Consider the following 20,462-nt stretch of genomic DNA (forward strand, 5'->3'; position numbering starts at 1 on the left):
AAATTGATCTCAGTATTGTTTTGTACAAATAATTGTAATATTTAAAACTAATCGCATTAAATGCAGCACATTATTTTTAAAACAAACACTGTGTGTGTGTGTGTGTGTGTGTGTGTGTGTGTGTGTGTGTGTGTGTGTGTGTGTGTGTGTGTGTGTGTGTGTGTGTGTGTGTGTGTGTGTGTGTGTGTGTGTGTGTGTGTGTGTGTGTGTGTGTGTGTGTGTGTGTGTAAAAATGATTATATTATATATATTACCTTCCTACTATAAATTTAATTATGTTCAGAGAGATAAGGCAATTTGGAATCAGCATATTTAGAAAAAAAAAACTATTGTGTTAATCAAATAATAAATATGTTAGAGCAAATTTTTTTCCTCTGAAAACTAATTGTACAGATGAAAAAAGAAAAGATTTAGGACGTTCACAAGTAAAATAGATGCCACAAGTATGAGATTTTACAACTCATCCTGGCTAAACAATATGGCCAGTATGGAAATCCTTGGCCAGGATTTCAAGAGATAAGATCTTTATACATGGTGCACCACAGGAAACTCTCCATATAGGCAAACGGGTGTGAGTTTGAGTCTTGTGAAATTGAAAATTTTGTTCCACTCCTTAACACTGCATCGTGGAGAAATTGAACCGTTAAGGTCCTTACAGAAATATGCCAACCCGCATTTAAAAAAATGATTTCACCATATTTTACTTTTTGTACATTATTTGTGTAACAATCACATGTTTTCGTTCGTCTAGTATAACTGAAAAAATGTGTGAATTCTATACTTCCAAGTATAGGTATATTTCTCTGAAATATAACATACATTATTATATCAAATATAACGAGTATAATGATATAATATACAATTATTTCTCTGATTATTAACATTTTTTTTTTTTTTTGAAAGCCCTCTTTATATTAAAAAACTAATGATAAATATTATAAATAGATCGACTTACTGTTTTTACTTCTGAATCTTGCCGGCCTCGGTGCTTTTTTTTTGCGTTCGATAACAGGAGATGTCATCAATGCGGTACCGGCAGTCGGCGACAACGCCATACGGCCGGCGACGCTAAATTGAACCGCATCTGACGGTTCGACTCTCTTTTTCCAGCCGTGAGTCGCCGATTGCAACTGATCGAGACGTTCGGCGAGCGCAACTCCATTAAGAGATGTAGGTACCGGAGACGCAAGAGAAGAACGGGAATCGTTGCCGCCGATCACTTGTTGTTTTAATACTTCTTGAGCGTCCTGTTGACGATTACATTTCAAAAATTTAGTTATTATATATGTCAGAATCAACAGCGATATCGCCGATATATGATAATCCCATACGATAGCGAACAGTGACAGAAGCATTCTGAACGGTGGCGGCGTGTAAAAATATTTATACAAAAATAACGAATAAAAATTTTGTTGCACACAATAATTTCACATAATGAGTCAATAAAAAAAATTATCTACTTTTACTGATAATATGAAAATTAGAAACTGAATTATCAGTTAATACAATGATGCATTACATAATCTTCCTCACGATCTAAACTGCAATTTACATAAATAATTAGCAACACAGACTTTTGTAACAGTATATTCCGGGTATAAAACAAACTTTAAAGTATTACATCTGATAGTATGTAAACAAAATTTTGATTTTTATAAACACCGATTGATCGTAAACACGACTATTCTTTTCTCAAGCTAGACATAAGCAACGTAAATGTTTCACTAACTAACGATTCATAAAAAAAATAAAAAATCCACGCCTTACTTTTCGTATTTAAACGAGAAGTACAAATCGATCGGATCAATTTATCATGAAAAAATTTAAATATAACTTAAAACACTACGAAAATTCAAATAAAACCGTAAATTTACATCGTGTAACTGATGTGGGTGTAGAATAAATAAAACTTCAGCAGTCTCTAACGCTGGAATAACGTACAAAGGGACGACTCATTAATTCAACTTAAAATAATCTCAATGAATGATGACTAAGACGCATCTGACAGCTTATAAAATTAATGACAGATAAGAAATACGAGTAATATTTTACGTCAGACAATAACCATTAGAAAACAAACAATAAATTTAATTAAAATACTAATAAATGACCACTTAAGACAAGAAATAATATATCAAAAAATTATAAATAAATGAATTGGGAGGCGCAAGTGCTATCGAAAATTTTGAATCGGCCTTTATTTTAATAACACAGGAAAAGTGAATTTTAATGAGAAATTAAGAAAAAAAACGAACAAGTCGTGTTGATATTAACCGAATAAAAAATAACATAAATTCCTTTTTTTTAAATACGCTTTTCTTTAATAATAAAAAGAATGAACTTGTAAGGAAAAGATAGAATTACAAATAAGTATCCTTAGAAAAATATAAATACAAAATAAAACATGCACTAAAAATGAGAAAATAATTTTATTTATAAGTATTCAGTGTTCGTTACCCATTTTTTCATATTTATTTGAAGTTGTTATAACAACATTGATAAACTGAAAAGTAAATGTTTAAAAAAATGTCATTCATCAATTTTTTTACTTTAATATAAAACTATTTTTTTCCTTTTTAGAGTTCGTTTTATTTGTATCAATTATATATTTCATTATAAGTATAATAATCATTATAAATTTTTATTCTCAGAGCAAAGTAGGAGGGAAAAGAAATGACGATCATCTGACACAGTGATAACAGTTGAGAATAGAAAGAGCATGAATCGTATGACTGATACCTTTTCCGCAGAATTCTTTTTTCGCCACATTGCATTGTCATTAAAACGAATGTGCGTGCAAAATTTGAGCTTGCTAGCACGGCAGTAAGTAGGTTTAAAATCGATCATAAGATTTTGAGCATAGACAGACATGATACGGAGGCAAGTTTAAATATAAAAACAATACATTATAATAAATTTAAACGGACACAATATATATTAGACGCAAATGTATCTATAACTGACGATTAAAAAGGAATTGAAATACTACGATAGCGGCTAAAATATTTATTCACGGGATGGATTGTAGACATTGTAACTTTAAATACGGATAAAAGCATTGCACCGTGGTTCCCAAGTAAGACGCGTGCCATTAATGATGACAATAGTAATTTTGTTGCCCGTAAAGCAAAATTCCTAGATGTATTATATCGAATTTAGAAATTCTCTTCGGTCGATAAAATTGATTTAGTTTATAACAAAATCAAACTGTATTATTTTGCTTATAAGCGTATTAATAAAACGCTAAGATTGTGATCGTAATTATTTATTACACCCACAGATATTCTCGTAAAAAGTGTAAAATCATTTTTGGAGTTCCCTCAAGCAGTCACAATGAGATTTTAAGATAAAAAAAGGACTGTCGGTTCATTATCTGGTGCCCGTAAGTGTGTATCATATAGACCGATATTTAGAAAAATATGTCAACTTATTGTGTTTGTCGATGTGCAATTTGCCGCAAAGAATAGTCATTTATTCTTGAAAAATATTATCCACCTTTATCAAACCAAACACAATTTAATTGTTTTCGGGTAATTCAATACCGTATGAGAAAAGGCCTTTATACACCCACAATAACCTTTTTAATAAATTGCCGAACAGTTTGAAAAATTTTCGTACCGATTAATTTAAAATGCAATTAAAAGATTTCCTTTTTACGGAAACTATATTATTCTGTTGCTGAAATTTTGAATAATAGTAATTAAAACAAAATATTCCCTTTATCTGCTTCTCGTTTAACGTGTGCATAAATACCTCTTCAAAATAATTTTTAGTAGCGGCTTTTGAATTGTCAATTATTTTCTAGTAATATTCATATTTAATGTATTTACATTATTTGCGTTACTTACATGTGTTTGTACTTAAATTATTAACATGGACTTTAATCGCATCTATTTTTTATGTTATAATTAATTTTTTTATATTTATCATTTATCGTATAATGACGTGATCCATACAATAATTATTACTACATACCGAAAAAAAATAGAAGATTTATTTGTTTATTTACTATATTAAAATATATGTCACAACCCAAATATTAATAGCTTAAAAAATAACAAAAAAAAAAATCCGAAAAGAAAAATATCCACGTTACGAACAATCTTTACTAAAATGTTTTTATACATCTATTAAATGTTTAAACCTTAATTATATTTATTCTAAAAGACGAAGGAAAAAGAAAATCATTTGATTTTTAATACGGGGAAATTCCCTGACCAATAAAAAAAGGCTATAATGGATTCAACTTTTTAAATGTAAAATAATTGTAAATGTACAAAAATAAGTGTCGTCAAAATTATCAATTAGTTACTAAACACAGACGAAAAGTTTATTTAAAATAATTGTAATACCAATATTTAAATTAAAGAGTATTGATTATGTGTCAACTTTTCTAAAGAAATTAAAGTCATTAAATTACTTGGACCATTTTCGGTAACCAATACTATTTTTTCTTCTTTTCTATTTTCAAAAATAACAATAAAAACGCGCATTTCTACATTTACATAAACAATAACCAAATAACATTTTTTTTTCGATAATTATTATCATTATATTTGTTACTGAAATGTGCGCCTTTAAATTGTTACAAAATAAGACAATAATAGGAGGACAAATGTTACCACAACAGTGGGGAATTTTGGAGGAATTTTTCGTGAACCAAAAAAATGTTTCATGTGTGCTGTTCCTGATTCAACAAAGCAGTCATTAATTTATAAAATTGTAGCATGTGTCGAACCAGATACGAAAATCATATCAGATTTATGAAAACCATATGATTGTATAGAAGGTATGAATTACATACAGTAGAAATAGATGAGTTCTAATTTTCAAAAAGAAACTACAATGGAGGCAGAATTCTTCCAAATCAGCGAGTATTTGGAGGTATTTGCAGAGAAATTATAAATATAATCTACCCAAACTTAACTTACGCTCGGTTCGCTCGCTAACCTTGACTAAATTACAAACTTTTGTAATTTAGTCAAAAAAATTTTTAGTCAAAATTTTTTTTAGTCAAAATCCGAAAAATTTTTCAGATCCAAAAACAGGTGCACATACCCGAAGTATTGAAAGTTTATGGAGGTGAGGTAAAAATCGTTAATATGAAGGAATGTAGCAGTAAAGGGTTATAGAGTTATTTTAATAAAAAGTATTTTTTCGGAGGTTAATTTGGTTATTAAAAAACAAAAAAATAAAACGGGTTATTTGGTTACTTAAAAAAAAAGAAAAAGAAAAGAGTGGTACCCGCTTACCGAAAAAGGACAAATTACTTTCCTGGGAATAGCTATACAGCTGCTTGGAACAGCTACAGTTAGTAGGGAAAGTATGATGAATACCATACTCAGATGAGAAAGTACGGTGATCGGTCAAAAGTTTGGGTGCGGGGGTTTTTTGTACACCGTTTTATGACGTTCATTATCCCCTCTAACAGAAAAACACAAAAAAACAATGGAAAATTCCGGGAAGATGTATGTAGGTCTATACTCTGATAAATATCTTCAGACTGTTTGAACATTAAAGGCTCGCATTTGGTTCGAATACTTCTACTTATGGATCTTGATCCTCGTAGAGGAAGACCCCCTACGCCACCATCTCCTTTCCTAGCCCTTATGGGCTTTACCGGGCATTTCCTGGCCCTTATGATCATTTTCGAAACCTCGGCTTTAGACATATTCCAGTCCGCCTCAGCCAGGATGCCGGCGACGCGAATGCCATGAGTGACATTCCCGTAGGTGTATTACGACTTAATGAACTCAAAACAAAACACATCTCACAGTCTTACGTAAGACTGAAAGGGCTGAATTAAACAAAGGAATAAACTACCTACCCGTAGAAGGTAAAGTGAGTTCAACACACAACACGAATCGTAAAAATATTACGCGTAACAAAAACAAAACGGTAACATTGAAACAAAATAAAGGACAAAAACAACAACAAAAACATAATACAAGAGAAAAACCTTGCAGGGCTCTAGTTCCTCTCAGCAATCCTTTCCTTTGCCAAGTACGCTATAAAACTCTCCATTATTGCTCATTCGGCCTGGCTCCTCCAACGCCGACCCGATGAGATCAAGACGACAGATGGTCTCCGTTCGCATTAACTCGTACTTCGAGCATTCATAAAAAACAAGGTAGGTGTCATCCAACTGTCCACACCGAGGACACATCCCAGAATCTACTAGGCCGAATTTTTGCAGTCTAACCCTAAAAGTACCACAGCCGGAAAGAAATTGCGCCACACATTTATTAGGGTGTACCCAAGAGGCGTCCCGCAAACCAACAACATTTAGAAAGAGATCATGCGTATAACGCTAAACCTCTGCCTCATCCCGACTGGTCTACCACAAGGTACTCCATGTTGTTTAATTTCTCGAACATTATCCGAAGTCAATTCACCGGACTTCTTAGTAACATACCGCTGCTGCCTCTCAGACGCAATGGATCATCGATGCCATGTAATTTTGAACTTAATCAGAAAAGGGAGCGGGGTATTTAACACAATTTTAAAATTTCAACTTTTTGGCGTTGGGTCATCGTCGGAACTTGACATTCGGTATCGCGGTAGTATCATACGAGTCGTTTACTATATTGAAATTTTAAGACGATTCAACTTAAGAGCGGGGATATAATTAACTTAACCGTTTTATAAGTTTTGTTATACATTTTCAAAACCGATTAAAATAAAAACTCATGAAACTCGAAAAAAACATATTCGTCTAGAAGTTCTAACTTCCATTAAATTTTGGCTGCGATCCGACAAGGAAGTACGGCCGAGCCCAAAATAACTATATATTAAATTCGACTTAATTTCTAAACCGCCTTAACCGTAAAGCATCGAATTAACCAAAAGTAATCTGCGCACGATAACTTGTAAAGTTTTACGCTCTCTACAGACAAGTTGGCAAAGCGGTACCCGATTTCAGATCTTATTAGTTTTTTTACAAGTGTTATCTAACACCGATTTATTTCTTGTACTTAATTTTTGTAAAAAATGTTTCACGGTTTTATACACGAAAATCGTTGCAATTCTGGATAAAAGAATAGTGTAATATTTCTGTTTACTTGAGTAAACAGAAATAATTGGCTAAACCAAAAATAATTACAATCATATCGAATCTAATATATGGGTATTTAATAAAAGAATAGTCTTTTATTTCTTGTTCCTTCCTCGTTCTAATAATTTTTACTATCTTGCCTATCAGAACCAGAAGCTATCAGAATTGTTAACAATTCATTAATATTATTTCATTTTAAAAAACCGGCAAAGAACTGCATAACTTACCCGGCTTAGAACTCGGCAAATTTTTTTTATTATAAGTACACCGTAGAGTTTTTAAATATTAATGGCTTAATTATACAGTATTTAGAGAACAGCTCCGAAAAAGTTAAAATTGTTCAGTAAACAAATTTGGCTCCGATTTAATCTCTTGATCAAATTACGTTTTTACCTTAAAAATTACTCGGTATGCAAAAATTCTATAATTTTGAGAAAAAAGTCAGAATTCTTACTAAAGCTTTTCGTCCCGATTGATCCCTTTTGACCAAACAATCATCAAATTTATTCTATGGTTAGAGCATAATAGTTTAAACCAAAAAAATAATTATAATTTAAGTAAAAACAATTAAGTCCTATTTGCTTTCCCTACTCTACAGCTATTTATATAACAAATTCAATAATAGCTCCAACTTAAAAAACTAAAGGTATCAGAAATTACGAAAAAATAAAATGTTGAAGTCGGGTTCCATTGGACCCTTTTTTTAAAGGAAGTTACTATATCATCCACATTAGTTTTATATATACGAGTAGTTGAATTTTCGATCTTAAAAATTAAAATTAAAAAACTCATATTTTAAATACGAGTACTGTTCAGTGCCCTTGTGCGTTTTTTTTAAATTTAAATGTTCGTCTATTGGAATAATCATACACTTCAATACATCGGCCCGATTTGTTGCGATTTTATAAAACAACGCCAATAGTAATTAGGATACCGTGATAATAATCCCAGTCCGATGGGGTGAAAAATAAGACCAAAACTAGGATATGTACGAGTATGGTCAACGGGTTTTCGAGATACGAGGCAAAAACTGTTTAGTAATAATGTAGAATATTCCCTAACCCTTAAAACTGATAAGACTTATTTTTTTAAGTAATAAATAAGAACTTTCATCGTACTAAAGGCCAATGTTTCTACGACCAATAAATAAAAAATAAAAATTGAAAACGAGGAAAACCACCCCTCTTTTTTAATTTTGTCCAAAATTTAATGCTATCAATGTGCCATATATAGATATTTTTGAGTCATTTCGAAAGAATATCAAAATTCTGGTTAACATAAGTATGTACATAATCTTTTTGAAATTTATAAAATTATTTTTATAATTTTTAGATAAAGAAGGAATTGTGCAACGTCATTTGCAAAAACCCCATACCAAAAATTTTGGTCGATCGCTATTACTTTCCCTTTACAGCAACGCTACTGCAGTAGCAATAGACATATAACCGGGAAAAGTAAAAATCGATCAGAATAATAATAATTGTAAATACTACATACAATAATTGGAAAAAATCAAAATAATTAACACACTAAAGAACTAAATAAATTATAAAATTAAAAAAAAAAAAACGAAATATATACACGTATAAACAATATATACAATATATAAACGAAAGATTATTTTAATAAGAAACGTCAAACAAATTTTATGATTTTAAAAACTAGCAATTAATCACATTTATAAAACTTTTCAACATTTTATAGCAACAAACAACACGACAAAATAACAAAAATAACACCACCGATTAAAATAAAAATAACGCTCAAGTCGGAACACCTTAATGCACTGACTATTTTTCTAAGGTATAAGGCGGAAGTACGCACGTAGTATGCAAAAAGTTAAAAATGACAGCCAGAAAGAAATGAGAGATGTTAGCTTAAGATAAGACGTCAGAAGAAGATATTTAAATGAGTAATGATAATAAAAATAGGTGAGAGAGCAAGACGAGACGTATAATGAAAAAGATGAGTGCGATGGTGGCGAGAGGTAGGGTGAAAATTTGAAGGAACAAAAATAAGTCGTAAACGTCATACGAATGTAACTATCGTTAATATATATATATATCACACACGCTATAATCATAATAATATCACAAAAACAAAAAATCACTAGAAAAATCAACTCGACGAAAAGATCGCACTACTAATATAAATCGATCAAAACTTTGTATACGTTTAAGTCGTACTGGTCCAACAGCAATAATACACATATATCAGATACACCGCATATAAAATATGCACCGGTACTAAAGCGTAAAATTCCACATTATTCCACCGAATCATTCAGAGAGCGTATCGGTCGACCGCTACACACATGCATAACAAACCGGTGGAATACTATCTGCATAGCTTATCTATTATTATTATTAGTATTACTATTATTCTTGCGTATAACATATATGGTTAACAGAGGAAAAACGGAGGCCGACGTCCGGTGGTTTAGCCATATTTATAAGTAAACATATTACCACTATAGACTATACGGTCTACCAACCGATACTTTTATATATCATATGTAATTATATTCTGTTATAAACATCCGTAAGTGAATTTATCAGTTACGAAAACAGGACCTAGTCGACCGCGAAAAAAAGACAACAATAAATGACTTCGCAATAGTAGTAGTATAGCTTTCGCATCGAGAAACTGACTGACCGTCAAAACCAGCATGGCCGCCAACATACGGCCCGCAAAACATTTTTCAATATTAGCTTTTCTTTTATAAACAACTAAATAATGGAAAACACGGAAATTTAAAAAACTTGCCAAGAAATATTTAGTAATCTTCAGCTCAACCTATATTTGTGAACAAACTTATCTTTAATGAATCTAAATAAAAGTACAAATTCCATAATAGCATTTTGTGTACTTCAATGAATCCTTTTTGTATTTAAAATCTTTTAATTTTAATAATTCCTACGGTCCGTGAAAAAAGTTTTCTTTCCAATTCGGCCTGGAGGCAAAAACTGTTGGTCACGCCTGCTTAAAACAATATACCTGATACGGTTAATGATCGGTCATTGGTTAACACACGAGTATACCGGGTGATTAAAAAGGACTTCACAAATTTAACAACAAATAAAAGTTTATTTACATAGCTTACAGATTCGGTTGAAGTCTTATTTCGTAGCAAAATAAGCAAGTTTTGACTTACGTAGTTCATTAGTACCGAATTCGGCCACCCGTGTTGTAAAAATGGATACATGTACAGGTGCTAGCTATGTATTTTTGTTTCACCATTTGCAGTCAATAGCTGCAGTTCAATGTAATTTTCGTAGAGAGTACGGTAAGGATTCTCCTAGTAGGCATACAATTTATTGTTGGCACCAAACCTTCGCTGAAACTTATTGTTCTGTTACAAAATCACCAGGACGCCCACGCGCCCGTGAAGCTGCTGTGAACAACTAGGAGAAATCTTTGCGTGTACTCCGAAGAAATCAATTCTACGTGTGTCACGTGAGATTGACATTCCACAAACGACTGTTCGACGCGTATTATGTAAACGAGTGCGTTTGAAGCCGTACAAACTAATCGTGATTCAACAAATTACAAATGATGGCAAAGTTGCTCGGCTCCGATTTTGTGTGGAAATGATGGATAGAATTACAGATACGATATATTTTTAGAAGTCAAGGTTTCACATCAGCGGTAAGGTGAACACCAGTAACTGTCGAATATTGGGTAGCGAAAACCCTCGTGAAACTTTGTAGCACATTCGTGATAACGCTAAGATCAATGGGTTTTTTGCCATAAGCAAACAAAGATTGTACGGCCAGAAGGCAAAGACTGTTCTCCTTCCAGGAGGAAACCGTAAATAATACAGTTTATCTGGACGTGCTTCAAAATTTACTACTTCCTCAGTTAGAGGATGATGACCAAGATGGACGTTATTACTATCAGCAAGAAGAGACACCACATCACTACCACTTAGAAGTACGAGATTTTCTATATACTCGTTTCCCATTTCGGTTGATTGGTTGTTAAAGTACAATTGCATGACCACCTCGTACCCTAGATTTGACCGCACAAAATAATTTTCTTGTGTGGTTTCATTAAAGATCGGATTTATTGCTGATCTTGTTGAGCGAAGACTTCAAATTAACGCCCCAGCTGCTGAGGTAACGTCCAACTTGCTGGCTACAGTTTGGAATGATACCGTTCAGGTGGGATGTATTCGCATTAAAATGGAGGCTGTATCGAACCAGAGTGAATGTTGGGCGACAAACTTTACATGTTTTTCCATGAAATGAGACCTCAACCGAATTTGTAAGTTATCTAAATAAATTTTTATATTCTTTTAAAGCTGTGAAGTCTTTTTTGAATCACTGGTATGTTATATATATATATATGATTTCTGTTTCATGGGTAAAATGAAACCATATTGAAATTCTTGGAATGAACTTAAATTAAGAAAATTGAATAAAACAAAATTTGGTAAAAAAATTAATAATTCAATAAAAAGATTAAATAAAACAATTCCCAGAACTGTATCCTTAGCAATTTGGACTATGTACATTTATCTCATAAAGCACAAGGAGTTGCAAAACACAATTTTTTTTTTAGGTTAGAAATGTACAGTAACTTCTTTAAATTGCCATTAAACAATGCAATTTTCTAACAAAATTTGTAGAGAATTTATTGTATTTTTATGAGAGCCTACTTAAGTCACATCTATTGCACATGAAGAATAGTTTAAAAAATCTGATTTTTATTAAAAAAAAAAAATAGACCGTAACATGGCAGAAAAAATACTCATTATAACTTTAAACTGAAAACAAAATCAATTATTAAAAATAAATTTAGTAAAAGAAAATTTACAAATTTCATTTGAAAAAAGAGTGTATATTCAATGATAAAAATGCACCAAAAATACTCAAAACAAGTTGAAAAAACCTTTATGAAGGTTAGAAGTTTACGTAACAAAAAATGTTTATTTAAAAACATTAAATTAAGACCTATAAAAGAGTATTAGAACTCTTTAGTTGTTTTGTGGCTCAAAAACATTACTTTTAATGGGATCTAAAAAAAATCATCTAATTCAAAGGAACAATAAAAAATTTATAAAAGAAAGAAGAACAATTTCAAGAAAAATACTGGTTCTGATCATTATTAAAGATGGGGACTATGAATATGATTAAATTCTGAAGTGAACAACTTAGGTCCAAAATAACAGATTGAGTTAGGCAAAGAAGATTTACTTTTCATAGTTCATAGCCACTTTCAGAAAATGGAAAGATTAACTAAAAAAAAAAAAGAAAACACATTAATTTAGCATTACTTAATTCATTGTGTTTTGTTAAAAATATTAAAAAATTAAAATTCATTACTTAGACTGAAAATAACTTTGAAAAAGTGAATAGAAAAGTTTTTTATTGATAATTTTTTGTTAGCAGTAGCTGTAATACAGTAAATTACCGATGTGAACTTGTGTATTAATTTTTGTAATTTTCTTCAGTCTTGAAAGCTTACAATGCTCAAGTACTTTCTAAAAATGTCTTTTCAGATTTCAAATTATAATACGCAGACATAACCTTTGTTCAGTATTACAAATACTGAAATGGAAGTATAGATGCACATCGTAAACATCAAGAAATATTCCCTAATAGGAGGATTCCAAATCTCAAAGCCTTTGCTTCAGTATTTCAGTGTTTGATTGATTCTTTTCCATAATGTTCATATTCTAATCAATTCCAAGAATGCCGTATTTATAAAAGGCAGAATGTAATTCAGTAAATTCAACATAGCTTGAAGCTCAGTACTAAAAAATGTTAAACTGGAATTCTATTCAATCTTTCCAGTCAAAAAACATGAGAAAGCCATTAAATTTACTCCTTAATTTAAGTTCCAATAATTTCAGTATGATTTTACTTTACTCTTGGAACAAAAATCAGGGTGAAATTTGTTTCAATAGCTACAATCGAAAACGAAATATTTCCAGACCTATACAAGCATAAATCATTTTTGAAAAAAAATTTTTTTATCAATTTTTTTCTTAATTCTATAAAAGTAATCAGAAATTTATAACTTCGGTTAGAATTACACAGATCTGAACCAAATTACTTCCTATAAAGATTTCTCAGAATAACTGCCAGAATAACATGAACATCAATAGCAGCAATACGTAGCACTCAAACAAATGTAAATAAGACTGATAAGGGAGTCACTAATCCATCACTGATGCTCAAAGAACTTAGCGGAGTCTGACAATGATGTTTAGTGCTTTAACTATTCTGTTAAAATTAACCCCTCCTCCAATGGCCGTTAAGATTTTATAATAATAGACGACCTGTGGTAGTCATACTAGCAGGAAAGCATCACCTCCTATAAATATAAAATATTCCGATTACAGTTTAACATTATATCATTTTTCTCATTACGATACATTTATTTATTAAGAGTATTTATGTTTAGTATATTTGTTGCAATAATTTTATAATGTTATCAACAAAAATAACAATTATAAAATTATACAATAATATCAGCAGTGGGCAATTAAGATAAATAAATGCATATGTACTTATATATATTTATTACAATTGAGTACCTTTAATTTGATTCTAAAGTAGTCTCGCTTATCGTAAGATTTTCAATAACTAACTTAAATTTCATTGCTAGTTTGGTGTTTGGTCGATTATCTTTTCAATATATTTTCCTTTCCTCTTTTAGAGTTTTTTTTAAAAACTATTAAATGGGAACTATTGTTATTATTAAATAAAAATATTTTGAACTGATTCTTTCTATTTCTAAAAGTGACACATTATCAATATTTATGAAGCATCTGTTATTTTCAGAACAGATGATCCAACTTACTAAGTTGTTCTTACAAAATCAGAAATAAGAAGTATCAAATAATATTGTAAAGAAATTACAGCAAAATTTCTCAACAGGTCAAGTCTTCAGAAATCACAAATAAGTTTAAACAACTGGGTGAAATTATTTGTATTTAACCTTTTACAATATCTGTTACCGTCTAATAATGTAGAAAAAATCTCAATAATTTACAAAAGCAAAAAAAAACTTGTCTCCCTTTAAGGTTTTAACTAAGATTTTTAGTTTGATGAAGATCAGAGAAGTCTCAAATTGTTAAAATCTAAAAAAAACTAATTTTTCTTCATTTTACTGTTGGGTCAAAAATGAGAGCGGGTAAGATCACGGGTTCTATATTCTGGGATTCAAGGAGATTAACAGCATCTGGACAATGCAGCCAGCAATTTTTTTAAACTTAGGTTGTTTTTAGGAACTTATTTAAATGTAGCTTAACCTGCTTTTCATTATATCCATACTTTACACACTTCAATTTCATGAATTCTACTCAATGGGGTGATCCAGGTATTATGAAATCATAGATTATGAGTACAGGACTGAAATCAGGATTCCTTTTGTTCATAATGAAATATATATTTTATTTTGACTTCTAACTAAAAAAAAATCTATGAGGAATAGTATTATTTAACAATGTCATTAGGAAAATTGAACAGAGTAATTTGCTCTAGATAAAGAATGCACCAAAATTTAGTTTTCATTCCTTCCAGCTTTAATTTTGACACGAGAGTGTTCTAACAGTCAGTCTCAAGGCACATCTATCGACTTGAATGGAACGTTCTTCATCTGCATTACAATCTTAAATTGACGATAATCACTTAATTTGGCCACTGAAGGAATTTTTGGGAACAAAATATTAAAAAATAATGAGGATTATGCAAAACTGATTTGGGAAGTTACTAAAGTTTTCTTTGAAACAAAAATTAAAGAAAATTCCACAATTAATGGAATATGTTCATTGTAGATGAAGGGAACTATAATAAAAAATAATATATACATTTTTTTATAAATAAAATTTATAGAAACAAATTTTTGTTTATGCTCTTATTTGAATTTCACTCATTAAGTAAAATACAATCAATAAAACCTGATCTAGTAAGCAAAATAAAAATAAAAAATAAATATGCATTAAGTTCTAAATTCACTGCAAAAATATGTACACAGGTCTAAAACTAGTACACAGATCTACTTACTTAAATTGAAAATATTTGTGTATTTAAATTATTTCTCATTGAAAATACATTTCTATCAAAATACATTGTTATGTAAACATTTTTATGAATAGATATTTAACTAAATTATATTTATTAAGGAAAAAGTGCATATTAAATTACATGCCGGAATATAAATTGGAATTATTTGGGTAAAAATTTAAATATAACTGCAATACTAGATTTGTTTGAAAATGTTATCCAGTTTATTAACCTATTTCATTATTGATATATTAACCCGGTTATTATATAACCGAGTTAATATATATAATTTTTTTTTATTACTTAAAAAAGTACAAAATCACTAACAATCAATAAATAATATCTTTTTCATAATAAGATTAAATAACAATATGAATAATATTAAATATCCCACGTTTTGAGCTGATTTTCAATCTGTTGGGACAAACTGGGATCACAGTATTCATATTTTTTTATTTTTTCCCCAACAAATGTCCCACGAGGTGTCAGCCAAACTTAAGGAATTGGTTCAGGTTATCAAAATAAACAAAAACCTTTGTGTATATAATTACTTCCACTCTGCCACTTGGTTTTTTCAATAAAAATTTATATCTTAAGAACGGATGAGAAATTTTGATAAAATTTGGAACACACGTACCTAAATAATTCTGAAAATTTTACCTTTAAAAATTTCATAATGGTGGTCATTTAAAATATTATAATCATTAATATCTTCAAACATACTAGTAGTTTTATCAAATAATATTTTATTAGATAAAACTTTAATGAACAAAATGTAATCGCATTTATTCAAATCAACTGATAAACAGCTACAATATGAGAAATTGAATAAGATTGTCAGACTGCATAATTTCCAGTCTTTACTCCTAATGAAAAGCAGGTAAGATGGTACCTTATTTATTAGTTAATATAAAATCGATTTCAAAAATCGTTTCTATTTGTATTTCATGATTTATTTGATTTTAAGTAAAAAATAAAAAATTTTTAAATATTTTAAAACCCAATGGTGTATTTGAAGTAAAGATCTTCAGAAAAGAGAATTTCAGGGTGTAACCGGGAAATCTATGCGGATCCTTGCTAGATTTTTAAAAACTTTAGATTAATTGAAAGATTTGCTTTAAGCCTTACATTAATCTGGAAGATGGTTTACTTCCGTGTGGCTACGGATATACTCACAAAGCAGAATATACCTCAAAAGGGTTTACCGATATGCCCTTCGTTATTTCATGACAGATTATGTGTTAACTGTAACTTCATCAATTTAACTTTTTGATTCGCATAGTTTAATATATATGATGAAAAATTTTAACTTTTTTCATCTTTCTCTTCGAGTGACATGATCATATAAGCTGCTTAGATGTTATTATACTGAGCTAGCTAATATCTAGATTAGATCTAAATCTGATTGAATATTACATTCATTTTTCAATAAACGGCATAATCATTACCAACATTACCAACGTGTTCATAGTAGCAGCACTTTTTTTATCACAGGAACTTTAGGAAGTGAAATTTCCTTGAAAATGGTCTATTTAAAAAAAACTGAAAGTAGTTTAAAATGACACAGAGGATTTATGTTCATTTGCATATCTGGTGTGGGTATGTGTTACAAAAAGATTTTTATTGTAAATGTTTTTGTATGTTTTAACTCCATTTTAATTTCTTTCTTGGTTTAGTCTATCCGTACTGTTGTAACATTTTTAATTTATATGGAGCAAGCTTATTAAGATTGACTCATTTACATCATAAGCAGTTAATTATTCTAAAATTTTGTAACTGTTGCCTACATTAATTTCATTTAAAGATATTACTTTTTTCTTTAAGATCAAATGCTAAATTTGAAAAATTAATGAATTACAAATATCAAGGTGTATACATAAATTACTTACCTACACAATTTGATTTTAAATAACATGTATGGGAGAGTATTCATTAATAACCAGTCATGAACTTAAAAGACAGGTTAAATATGTTACTAGAAAAATGAATGGAATTTTAAAAATACAAGACAGATATTAAATATATGCAAATTGAATAGAGACAAGAAAAGCAGTTAAAATTTTACATGTAGGTTGTAAACCTGCAACGCCTAGACAAGAGATAAGGTGGTAGCATTTCCTCAACCTACAATACAACCACTATTAAATTTATCTATATATATAAACTTGTAATAACAAAGACACATTTATTTTTATCATAATCATACACTTACACGAAAATTAAAAGCTGAATAAAAACCTAAAAAACAGTAACCTTTAAATTAATTTTAAATTATAATTGTTACAACACTTAAATATTTTTTAGAAAACATTTTATAGTAAAATTATTTTCTAAATAAAAAAATCTTTTTTCTGACTGAAATATAATTATACAATTTTTTTTGTGTACATATATATATATATATATACACACAAACATCATATCAATATAATTATAGATATAAATAAAAATTATTTAAATAATATAAACTTTATTATATCTATTTTTTATCTTACGTGAATAGAAACACATTTAACATAATTACATTAAATATAAAAAATTACTACAAAATAATTCATAATTATAAATAATTCAGAACAGCAGCTTCTGAAAATTATTTTGTACACATTGAATGGGATGCAGATAAATCATGTATTTTTTTAAATTAGTACTGTTTAAAAACTATAATCACTGTACTATTTTTTTCTGTAAAGAACTCTTAATTATATTTAAAATAAATTGGTGAGAAGGTTTTTTTAAATGGTTTGGAAATTTAATAAAAATGGTAACAGAAGCATAATAAGGCCCTTTCACATAACCAGAAGTATTATGTTGAGTTACAAGAAAACAGTTTTGTTGTCTGTTTTTATAAGCGATACAATTGTTATTTTTTAAGAATAAATGATATTCTTTTTAGTAAATATTATTTATATATTCATAAATACAAACACATTTATTACATTAACATTTTTATTTTTTAAAAATTGGTCTACATGATTTTATTTTAAAACCTCGATCTGAGTTTTTGAGAGAGCCCAAGAGATGAAATTACACTTTAGATGGGAATATATGTACAAGCATAATAAAATATATGAATAATGATGACAAGATTAGTGTTTTATTAAGGTGCTTCAGAGCAAAACAGCATGGCATAATTTTATTACAAAGTAAATCATTTTGATCATCGCACATGAAATAAAACTAACCTAATAAAACATTCAGAAATTTCATTGTTGACCAATAGAAATATTATCGTCAACATTAATAATCAACATGATCAGCAATTTACATCTACCTGTTGAAGTACAATGCAATGGTTTTATCCATATTTAAATTCGGATGGCTACAAATGTCAACATAAGATTTTTTTTCATTTTCCTAATGTGTACGTTGCAATCTATTCTACTACTGAACCCCCACATGGCCTAATGAGATGAAGATGATGACATGTAAATGAGGTAAAGTCTTGTACAGACTCAGACCAATCATTTCTGAGATGTGTGGTTAATTGAACCCCAACAACCAAAGTACACCGGTAACCATTGCCCAGTATTTAAATCCATAAAAAAGCAAATAACTTTTGCAAGGATTTCAACTTCAGAATCTTTGGCTTAAAAAATCAGCTGTTAAATAACAGATTTGCGACGATGAGTTAACCACTTAAAATCTTATTTTGATCAAGAGGTTAACATTTTTGCTGTTTTATTTACCCTCCCAAGGTAGCTATGTTACTAAATATAGTATAAGAGCGATCTGGAAAAGTACAATTAATTACCTAAACTACATATATTAATGGAAGTGAAAAGAATACTTGAACATAGTTAACAACTTTTTTAAATTATAAATAATTTTAAATATCTGTACCGTCCCCGCATGTATGCAAAATTAATAATGAATGACATATATTTTTCATAAAGAAATAAAAATAAAACTTAATAAAAATGCTCATTATTTAATAAATTATTACATAGTAGTAAACTATAGTAAAATATAAGAAGGTCATATATGTAATATGAATCCCACAAGAATTTTATCACTCACATTGGCTGTATATAATTTATGAACATGATATTTTAATCATTTCATACACAGCATAATGAACTCTAGCTTTAATTTCTTTATTATTATAAAGAATGTAAATCAATTTATTTTAATAAACAAAAAATAAAAAATAAAGATATAATTTCACATCATATATAAATTGGAATAAAATGGCATACATTTCAGTTTAATTTCAAATAATATAGTTTCTTATCGATAGAGACAAATACTTATTTTACAGGAAGGATTAGGATAAACACTTTAATAATGTTGTGATCAATCGGATCTGAATCCTGATCTTCACTCAATAATTTTGCTGAAAGAAGCAACTTCAACAACTACATATCTAGAACAACTTTCAGTCGTTGCGTAATTATGTTTTTTGATAATAAATAATTATCAAAAAATACACTTGCAAGAATTTTTTTCCAAAGGTGATGCTAATAAAACAGAATGATGTACAATATATATTCACAATGAATAAAAAAAATTCAAGCAAAGAAATGAAAAAAGTAAAAAGAAGTACATAAATTTACAGCTTATTTAAGTAGCTGCATACAGATGTTTAGATAAGACTGGATATAAAGATAGATAGATAGTTTTTAAATTAAGTAAATAACCTCCTCATATTTAATTAAATGGTTTCTTTTTTTATATTAAAACATTGAAAAGGTACATGATAAAAAAAACTGATTTCATCAATTTGGAAAACTGTAAATTTTATTTTAGTCTAACAGCTCAATTACATCTGCTTCTTTATCTTGTGCAGAAGAAAAAATGAATTTTGTAAAATATGAAAATGCCAAACCTGTCTAATATTTAAACTAGTCTCTTTCAGAAGAAAAAGAAATAGTTGAATATCAAATTTAAAGCATTTTTAATTTAGATAATATGAAAGGAGTCAGGCCAAATTTATCAAATTACTTCAGCCGATAAATGAATGACTGTAAAACATCTGGATATGAAATGCAAAATGTAAACTCACAACAAAATTACAGTTGAGTCATCCTTTTAATTTTTACTGAAGAGGCAGTAGCTGCTCCACTAATAATTCCTCAATACTACACACAAGTGACTTCCCAAAATACCTAACTACCAATCTACTTACTTGGACAAGAAGGAATCAAGAATACACTAAAAGTTAGCATTTTTAGTTTACTAAATACTGATGTGCACAATTTACAGGTGCAAAGCAAATATCCAACAGTTCATTTTTATAAAAAAACTTCTAATGTCTTTCAAAGGAGCACCAAAATATAATATTTTCAGACAGAAATATACATATACACAAAAAATATTTGAAGATGACAAGTTTAGTGTTTTATTTAAGGAAATAGAACACATTTTGCTTCTTCATCAATTCGATGGCAGAA

General features: G+C 29.3%; 1 protein-coding gene across 1 annotated transcript in view; it reads right to left on the reverse strand.

Moving 5' to 3' along the window:
- The window catches only part of LOC142327040 (uncharacterized), a 520,738-nt gene that overhangs the window by 53,668 nt on the left and 446,608 nt on the right, over window positions 1-20,462 (reverse strand). Inside the window, exon 16 of the mRNA XM_075369808.1 lies at window positions 956-1,247. Coding sequence (XP_075225923.1) covers window positions 956-1,247 — 292 coding nt within the window. The remainder of the gene's footprint in view (window positions 1-955; window positions 1,248-20,462) is intronic.

This window comes from Lycorma delicatula, chromosome 6 (assembly GCF_047948215.1).
Source record: "Lycorma delicatula isolate Av1 chromosome 6, ASM4794821v1, whole genome shotgun sequence".
NCBI classification, from domain to species: domain Eukaryota; kingdom Metazoa; phylum Arthropoda; class Insecta; order Hemiptera; family Fulgoridae; genus Lycorma; species Lycorma delicatula.